At 33.3% G+C, this 9,591-nt stretch overlaps 1 protein-coding gene across 3 annotated transcripts; it reads left to right on the top strand.

Moving 5' to 3' along the window:
- The first annotated feature begins 1,919 nt into the window (after positions 1-1,919).
- Positions 1,920-9,293, top strand: LOC122301288 (OVARIAN TUMOR DOMAIN-containing deubiquitinating enzyme 9-like). Of its 3 annotated transcripts, XM_043112519.1 has the most exons (11): positions 1,923-2,089; positions 2,510-2,883; positions 2,973-3,238; positions 4,258-4,331; positions 4,647-4,701; positions 5,738-5,812; positions 5,912-5,985; positions 6,088-6,136; positions 6,720-6,804; positions 7,521-7,577; positions 8,968-9,293. In XM_043112519.1, the coding sequence occupies exons 2-11, from the start codon at positions 2,562-2,564 to the stop codon at positions 9,033-9,035; spliced, it is 1,125 nt and encodes a 374-aa protein (XP_042968453.1). In that variant the 5' UTR covers positions 1,923-2,089; positions 2,510-2,561; the 3' UTR covers positions 9,036-9,293. The 3 variants fall into 3 exon arrangements, with proteins under 3 accessions (XP_042968452.1, XP_042968454.1, XP_042968453.1); XM_043112518.1 differs by having other exon boundaries at positions 1,920-2,089; positions 7,521-9,293; XM_043112520.1 differs by lacking the exon at positions 7,521-7,577 and having other exon boundaries at positions 1,921-2,089.
- The last annotated feature ends 298 nt before the right edge of the window (positions 9,294-9,591 follow it).

Raw genomic sequence — 9,591 nt, 5'->3', positions numbered from 1 at the left:
CCTTTCTTCACAACGACACCAATGACAGATCGATGAACCGCATTGACTCAAGCTAACACCGAAGATGTCGATTTTCTCCCCTCTAATTGGCCGATTATGGAACTCTCCATATATTGTCAGTTTTTGACTAAAACTATACCGAATACGTTGGTTTTCAACCCTACTTCTTAAAAAATTATAGATAATATTGTTTTCAAATATTAAATAATTTGACGTGCATGTATATATCTATTTTTTTTAATAAGGAATGAGAAATGATATTTGCTTTTAGAGTGTGGAAGTCATATGCATTCTATTTAAAAAAAGATGTTGAATCTGTGATCCACATGAAATATCATTTTCTTTTTATGGAACACACTATTTTACGAAAAGAGTGTACATGACTTGCATACCATATAACCATATTTAACATTACTCATAAAAAATATATTTTTGATTTTTTTTTTAAAATAATATATATTATAATAAAACCATGAGAAATGATATTTGCAGTCTTTAAGTGTGCAATCTGTACATATTCATTTAGAAAAAAATGGATAAATTTGAGACTCATATAAAAAGTTATTTTTTTAATAATGGCTTCCACCTTTTTCCAGGGAGTACGGGGTACTGCACACTCAATACCCTAAAACTAGACTATTCATCTGTGATTATGAGATGAATGATGTAATAAACTGATTTTAAAGAACGTAGATGTTATATACAGTATTAAGATATGTAAGTTCCACGCACTCTCTTTAAAAAATAATATGATCAATTATCAATTACATATTTTTTCATACAGATTTCATATTACCAACTTAAAAAAAAAAAATGAACAAAACTTGCACAAATATGCAAATATCATTTATGTTTAATGAAAAGTAAAGTAAACAACACATATATAATTTAGAGGTGATAAATCGTGTTAACGGATCGTATTCGAGTCGTGTATATTATACAATATGTGTCAATTCGAATATGACTTGTTAAACTTAACAGGTCTGATTTCCAAACCCTACGACTAAAATAATGGATTGGCACGACCCGACTTGTTTTGACCCATTATGAGTTAATTAAAAATATATTAACACGAAACGACTCGTTTTAACCTGTGTCAATCCGTATCAACCCGTTTAAATAAAGAAAAAATATAATTACAAGTACAATTGTGTACTAATATGTGCACTAATGTGATGTGATTGGTCAAAAAATAGATTTTATTAAAAACAGTGTTAATTTAAATTTTAAGTATGAATAAATCAGTATTAGTACACAGATTAATATGTAACTGTACTTGTATATAGCAAAACTCTTAAATAAATTGGTTGAATTGACCAAATAATCCATTTGACATAATTAACACAATTTTACATAAAAGTTAAAATCATAATATCTTACAAAAATATAAAACTAATTACATAGGTCTAAAATTATAATAATTAATCCAAATAAAATGTGAGACGATCTTGACTCACGATAATTGATTCAACTGAGAACTGAGAGAGAGAGAGTAAGTGAGAGTCTGAAAGAGAGTTAAAAAATTTATAATAGGATAAAGATATTTTTATTTTGAGGTTAAAAATAATATAATTTTAATTTTAAGCAAGCTGATCCGTTATTAAATTATGTTTTAACAGACTAATTTATTAATATTAAACTCAAATTTATTAATTTTATATTGTGTTAACTTGGATTAATTTCATCGCGTTACTTATTGCCATCATCATACTTTAATGAGCAATATTATACAATCGTATAATTACAAACGCCGCATAATTATTTTAAAAAATAGTGAAGTTCACAATTAAAAGGTTAATTTTTTTTCATGTGAATCTCATATTAATTTATTTTTTTTAAAACGACTACACATCACTTACACAATCACGTCTGCAAATATCATTTCTCTACTTTAATATTCTATCCGCTACCGGCTTTCGCGATCTGTCGCATCGCTATATTCTTTCCGTTACGATTCAGTGATACATAACTGCTTCCTCGACATTTAACCGCGCGTGCATTCCACACCTCGTTTTCATTGTCCTCCTTTCTCAAGAATCTATGCATCGCTCTCTTCCACATACAATCATTCTTTGGGTTCTCGGAGGAGGTACGTTTCCTTGCTTTTGATCAGGCAATGCATAACTCTCTCTCTCTCTCCGTGGTTTAGGTCTAGGGTTTTACGGTTCTTGGCATTCAAGAGCGAAATTCGAGTTTTCCTTAAGTTCTACGTTGGAATGATTTTGTAATTTGTTATCCTCGTATTTTTATTTATTTGATTAGGTCTAGAGATCACAAGGCAGCTTGCAGTTTGTACGGGGTTCAGAATATATTGAACTATCCCCACCATGATTTGTGTTATTTTCTTTTTAATTGCTGTGGGCACCGCATAAAATTGATTAAAAACTCTAGTAATAAATGAATGGATTAGCTACATTTATATATCTTGGCCTTTTTCCAACCCTCGGTGGGGTCTGATTATGACTAATCTAATCCTCTCACCCGGTTCTCAAAATCTTTTGGGGCATAGATATAAAGCGACATAATTGGAGCTGACAGCTTCGTTTGGGCGGAATGACTAAATGGAAACGTATGAGCTAGATCCTGATGTTACTCGGTGGGGCCTCCATCTACTTGATGTTTGCACCCTCAAAAATACTGGTTGTTGTAGTACCATTACTCAATATGACCAAGATTTAAGTCGAGTTGAGTATGTCAGAGAAGGTTTTTCTGAGAATGCTAATGTGGAGAATGATGAGGTTGTAGCACGTGCTCTTCAAGAAGAATTTTCACGAATTTATTCTCTAGAAGCTTCTGGATTATCTAATGTTGGGGAAGCACATTTGCGAGCGTCTGTTTTGGCACAAGATTGGCTTGGTCCTTCAGAAAGACGATGCAGTTCTGGTGAAGAAACCTTAGCTGCTGCTATTCTGATTGTTGTTCATTTTTTGTATTCCGTGTTTTGCTTACTTTGATGGATTTCCAACATGTAGGGCATGAAAATGATAAGAAAGGAGGACATAATCCTGGCAGAAAGATGGAGGATGCAGATCCCAGCAAAAGCATGATACTGAAGGCTGATGATCACAGAAAAATTGGACATGATCTAGTGGCTGAACTTGAAATTTTCAATTCATGTTCTTGTCCATGGGAAAGATTATCCAATGCAGAAGACTGTTTGCGTACATTGGATATTACAGACGAGTCTGCTTTTGATGGTGAAGTAGGCAAAAGATTTAATCAGATGATTCCTGTTCCTGTAAGTCTTTTCTATTAAGGGAGAAAATTATAGTATCTGAACTCCTCTTGCTGGTTCCAACACCTCATAATGTGTAGTGGTGTGTCCTTTTGTAAAACATGAGGGAGAGCGTTTTGTAAATGTGAATGCCACGACATATTGTGATACCTTGCTTGTCAATTTTCATGTATGTCAAAACTGGTGCCATTTGAAGTAGATTCCACAAATGAAGTAGGAGAATCTTTATATTTGAACATCAGGAGATTGGCAGCACTCCTTTTAGTGAAGGAGCAGCATTTTCTACTTTTTTGGAATTCTCTACTTTTTTCAGGGGTGCTGTTTGGAATAGAATGGCATAAACTCATTAAATATCCTACAGAGCAAATGATCTCACTAGCACCATAAGTGTTCATGAATCCATTTTCAATATATTTTGAGAGAGAGAGAGGATGCATTTTCTCTTTAGTTTTCAATTTTGTGTAAATGATGTAGATTCTTGATTGTTGGAGTGCTTGAACTTTGATTATGGTATGATGATCCAACAATTTTTAAAACCAAATACTTCTTGCGTACTTGGGCTTTGCCTATTTGATCAAATAAATGCATGGGATTTATTTTTTTTGATAGGTAATAAATGCATGGGATTTTGAGGGGTGTAAATTACTCATGGCAAAGTTGAAGTTTTGATTCTTGCATTCTTTCTGACTGGACCGCGGCCACTAGTTGTTAGAGGAGTTTATTGATCTTTTAAATCATAGATGTTAGTTTTTCCCTTCTGGGTGCTTCTCTTGTATACTCTCTGTGGACTAAGGCTCTGTACCTACTTGCACATTTTCCAAAAAAAAAAGCAAGTAATCTTAAGACGGATATAGCTTACATTTGAGCAGATATATGTGCTCTTCTAATTTGTATACAAAAAAATATAGCTTCAGGGGTGCTTTTCTAATAGGTTCTCTTGTATACTTATTAAAAAAAAAAAAAAAAGTGCTTTTCTAATTTGTTGTTAAGGATGTGGTGGCTATTAAAATTTGGTTTTGCAGCATGTCCCTAAAACAAATGAGAAAATACCCTCTGTGGATGAAGAAATATCAGATCACCAAAGGCTGCTAGAAAGGTATTGTCATCTTCTCACTGTATATTGCTATGCTTAGTACATTTGATTATTGGGGGCTCTGGATTGTTATATATCTATTATGGTTTTTTCAAACATAAATTACTGAAAATATCAAATATACTGAAACAGCCATTACTCGGTAATATATATTCCTTTCCCACATTAGTATATATAAAGTATATATAAAGTTTTGATAACTTTATATATGTAATATTTATAAAGTTTTAAAGCTTTTTTATCTTTTGGGGCACTTTCTGTAAGTAGAAACTGTTCAAATTATTGTTTATCTGGTGTTAAGATATTTGGTCTTTTCAGACTGCAGTTATACGATCTGGTTGAGCTAAAGGTTCTAGGAGATGGTAACTGTCAGGTTTGTTACCTTTCCCCCTTACCTTTCAGCACAAGTAGTAAATCTTGGAAATGCAAGTGATAGGCTTCGTGTTATTGTTATCAGTGATTAAAGAAAAGGCTGCTTTATTGCATACTTTAGAAAGAAAAAAAAAGCAGCTTATTTGGGGATTGGAGGTTGAAGATAAAAAAGTTTAATTTATAATTATTTTTTTGTTTAATCCTTATTGAGATATTATAAGCATCACTTTACAGTGCATTTTTTTTTTTTTTTTAAATGCAAGTGCTGACTATACCGTTATTCTCCTCTTGGGTCAGAGACCTAAAAAAGCAGTATATTGCATAAGGAAAGCATCCTTATTATTACTTTTTTTTTTTTAAAAAAAAAAAAAAAAAAAAAAAAAACGTTGTTTGACTAAATTTCTTCCATTTTAAAGGGAAAAAGGGATCTCAAGTAGCTTTAAACTAATTTATCTGGTGAATCATGTCCATAAGATCTCGTGAGTTGTTGTTTGCGAATATTTTGCAACAGCTGATAAGCATATGATGATGACACAAACATTTATTTGGATTTTCTTCTATAATTGGAGAAACCGTAGTACTGCTCTGTAAATGTCTATTCTGAATGTATGACAGCTTCAGGACCAAGAAAGTAAAAAAGACTATGATAGATAGGGGTGGTTTCTTTTGCCAGCTACAGTTGGAGTCCAAATCACTTGCAAATATAAAGAATATGACAGTGATTTTAAAAAATGCTATTAACTATAGGTACAAACGCTTAGTCTTTTGTGTTTTAATTTTCGTGTAAATTCCTCCTTTGAGTTGCAAATGAAGTTGTTCAGTAATGATGATTACTGTTTCTGTTACTTCTCTGACTTTAATTATTTGATAATAACCTTAGATTTAAGAGTATTTATTTCTCTTCAAGTCTTTGCATAATACTTATTAAAAATTATTGGGTAAATTTATCGCTCATTGCACCGCATCATTTCTTGTAATAATATATATTTTTTAATATTATGGATGTAAGAGATTCTTAATAGTCCATATTTTCCCAGTTTCGTGCTTTATCCGATCAACTGTATCATTCTCCCGATCACCATGGTTTTATTAGAGAACAGATTATTCGACAGGTTGGTGGCATTCAAATGCCTTTTTTTTTTTTTTTTTTTGTGATGCCAGTACTTCAACATTATAGATATGTGACAACCATGATGTGTTGATATCATCAGCTCAAGTCTCACCCAGCAATTTACAAGGGTTATGTCCCCATGGCCTACAATGATTATTTGAAGAAAATGAGCAAGTATTGTACTATTCCTCGTTTTCACCATACTTCATTCAAAGAAAGCTTTATTAAAATATCTATCATGCTTATATGCATCCTTTTTTTGGGTTCATGAAATAGGAATGGCGAATGGGGTGATCATGTGACATTGCAAGCTGCTGCAGACTGGGTATAAGGAATTATAGGACTTGTTTTTTTAATTCCTCCCTTTAATTCCTGCTAGATTTGTTATGGCGGTATTGAAAACAATGAGAAGAATTTAAATATTGTTAATTTATGACAGAGCTTGAATATGAATATCTTCTGCAAGTGAATATAAATGGAAGGTATTGTTGAATGCAGAAAGAACTTTGTGGTGCTGCACATTTGGGGAAATTATGTGTTGCATTTTTAACTTAAAAAAAGAAAATACTTTTGATTAAATATCTGGTAAGACTTTCCAGAATTGAAATCTCATTGTGTAGCATACAGATTGACTGGTTTAAAGATGATCAAATAAAACAACCTTTCATTATCAAATTTTTATTTTTTATAATTATTTTTAAATATGAAAATATGTTTCTTTGCAAAATTAAACATAGGTGCTGCTCCTCCCGGTCGCCTCCTTTCCCCAGTTCATTTAATATATACTGCATGAGTATTGTGGTGCTTTTTGTTTCACGTACTTGTTGACGTCTACATGAATCTTCATATTTTCTTGTGATGACCTACTCTGTAGAAAAATGATGCATGTTTTTATCATTTGTTTGCAGTATGGTGTCAAGATATTTGTTCTAACTTCATTTAAGAACACATGTTACATTGAGATCCTTCCACATATCCAGAAGTCCAACCGAGGTAAATATTGAACTTTTCATTGTCATCATGAGACTTGATATTTTATAACCGAAGGAGATCATGCATGTGGTTGTTCTGATTACTAGATATTGAGATATCAAACTTTTCAAAAAGAAAAGGAAAAAGAAAGTTGAGATGCAAAAATGGAATAACCTATTTTTATTATGCCAGTCTCAAATTTAAGATGTCGGTGTGTTCATGCATGACGGTTACATTCTCTGAAATTTTAAGGGAACTCGGAGTATTTTTATATAAATTTATTGGATGCCAAAAGCAACTTTTATTTTGCTGGCAAAACCCACTGTTTCATAATATACTAAACATACTGTCATATTATGAATGGAGTATTAATAAATTTGAACCTCATCATCTGATCCACCTCACTCTGGCTTGTAGGGTAGGTTTTTCATATATATTTAAATCCCTTCAAAACTTTACAGAGCTTGTGATGGCTTGCTTGAGTTTGTATTTGTTCCATAACCGATGACTCCATTACGTTTCTTTTAGCATCTTTTTTTGGCTTGATCACTGGACCGCTTTGAACAACTTTGTGGAGTTGTAAGCTTGGTACCAAACTTGGTAAATCACACTAATTAAATTGATCAGTACGATGGAAAATATTTTTTACTAGCCATTATCATCTGAGTGGATAAACTTTCATGCCCCTTTCTTTGTCCTTTTCATATTTTGATTTGTTTTTCGTGGGGCTTGTGTAGTTATTTTCATGAGCTTTTGGGCTGAGGTGCATTACAATTCAATTTATCCCGAGGGAGGTAAACATTTAATTCTTCACAATATACATTTTGTCCAATTTAATAAAATTAAAAATTTGACCCTAAGTACCTACAATGACATTGCGACTAATTTTTATTTTAAACTGGAAACCTAATTTTGTTTCTTGCTTCTTATTGTTCTTTATCATGTTTCCCCATTCATTATAAAGCTTTCACCTTGTAAGTGTTGGGATTCATTGTCATTCGTCCTTCACTTGCTGAGGCTACTAACCGGCGGAGAAAAAAACCCCTATTTAACTAGTCCATCTCTTGACTCCACTCACTCTCATGGCAAGACATACTGCAAGTTTAGCTTTTGAATCCAAGGCATTTTGAGATACCCTTCAGTGCGGCATGTAAATGAAATATTGGAAGCATTCTTTTTGGAATGGATTGGTAGATAAAGGTAAATACAGGTCCTAGGAAGAATTAAAGTTAGAGAAAACCTGTAGAAAACTAGTCTAAAAGGGAAGGGGATTGAGTGTGAGCTCATATCAAGCCTTCTATACATTACGAAAACTCATTTTAAGGAGCAATAACCCTAGGGGTTGGCTGGAGTGGTTAAGGCCTTGGGTTTGGGGATATGCTCCCCTAGGTCTAAGGTTCAAATCCCATTGGGTGCAAACAATCTCTAGGGGCCATTGGATTGAGTGGTTTTCCTTTTGAATTACCCGATATACACTTGTGGGAAACTCCTTGCCGAGAACCTGTGCACTCTCGGGATTGGTCAGGACGTTGTTCCTGGACACCTGATTCCAATTAAAATAAAAAAAAGGAGCAATGAACAATTAATCCCTCTATCTATATGTTGTCTTCATTCAACTAGTCCTTTTGTTATGGGTTGTATTTCTAAATCTTAAGTATTGAAGATGTTAACAACCCATTGCCTAGTCCCCCTAGTGAAAAGTCAGTAATTTAACCAATTCTGTGTAGAGAAACTTCCGAGAGTACGGTGTACAGGATCAGGATTTACTCTGCAAGGGTGGGTCCGAAGGACCCTGCCTTGGAGAGGTTCCCTGACCTTAAAAAAAAAAAAAAAAAAAAAAAAAAAAAAAAAATCCCCAACCCATTGCCTAGTCATGTACACTCATCCTTTAAATATATTGGATAAGGCATCTTGGAATGGAGGAACCAATGAAATAGGAGCATGATACAATTCCTCCAACTGGTTATTATCCTTTGTGCTTCTTTTAAATTTCTATTTATCCAAGGAGCTATTGAAAAGGGTTGCAGAGATTATTAACATTATGGATGATACGACAAGCTCAGTTAAGGTTCTACGTTAAATTATTGTTGGCATTAAAAAAAAACAAAAACAAAATCTAGCATATTTATTACAAACGTTCGTTAAGTTTTTATGATTTATCATTTAATTTACTGTTGTTTCAAGATCTGCCCGCACCCAATGTAAAGGGAAAGAAGAAATGGTGGGATTTTGGAAGCCTGATTGGCTCATGATGGTTGCAAAACTTCACATTCGACTCTTTTGCCGGTTGAGAAGCTTTAGAGTTATCAAGCCAGTGTAAAGCTCTTCAACTTGTGTATATATATATATATATATATTTATTTATATATTCTACTTGTCCAAAAAGAAAGGAAAAAGAAATTGTCCATGGTTTTGCGATGTGGTGGACAGAGATTCAGAATGATATGCATATGGTTCCTTTTTGGGTGCCGATTCTTTTGTATATATTACATTATATTCTTTTGATTTCAGAGTCCTCTTAGCTCCATCACTGTATATTCACCCATCCCTTTTCTTTTGATAATATATACCAGGATTTTCCCTTTACTTAATTTAATCAAGAATTTGAAGAAGGTCTCTATTTCGTCCCAAAAAAATGGCGAGGAAAACCTTCCCCTTTGTTCAAAGAATCAAAACGATGTTGTCCCAAAACGTTTGATGACGCCATTTCACCTCCTGCAGCCAAGCCACGTAACCCGTTTAAAAAAAAGTTCTCTGGCCCAAGTCCAACGGGGGCCCAGAGTAGAAGAGTTGCGTCCCCTAAATAGA

Source organism: Carya illinoinensis, chromosome 2 (genome assembly GCF_018687715.1).
Source record: "Carya illinoinensis cultivar Pawnee chromosome 2, C.illinoinensisPawnee_v1, whole genome shotgun sequence".
Lineage (NCBI taxonomy): Eukaryota > Viridiplantae > Streptophyta > Magnoliopsida > Fagales > Juglandaceae > Carya > Carya illinoinensis.
The sequence above is the reverse complement of the archived record's forward strand: the minus strand, read 5'-3'. Positions and strand labels throughout refer to the sequence as shown.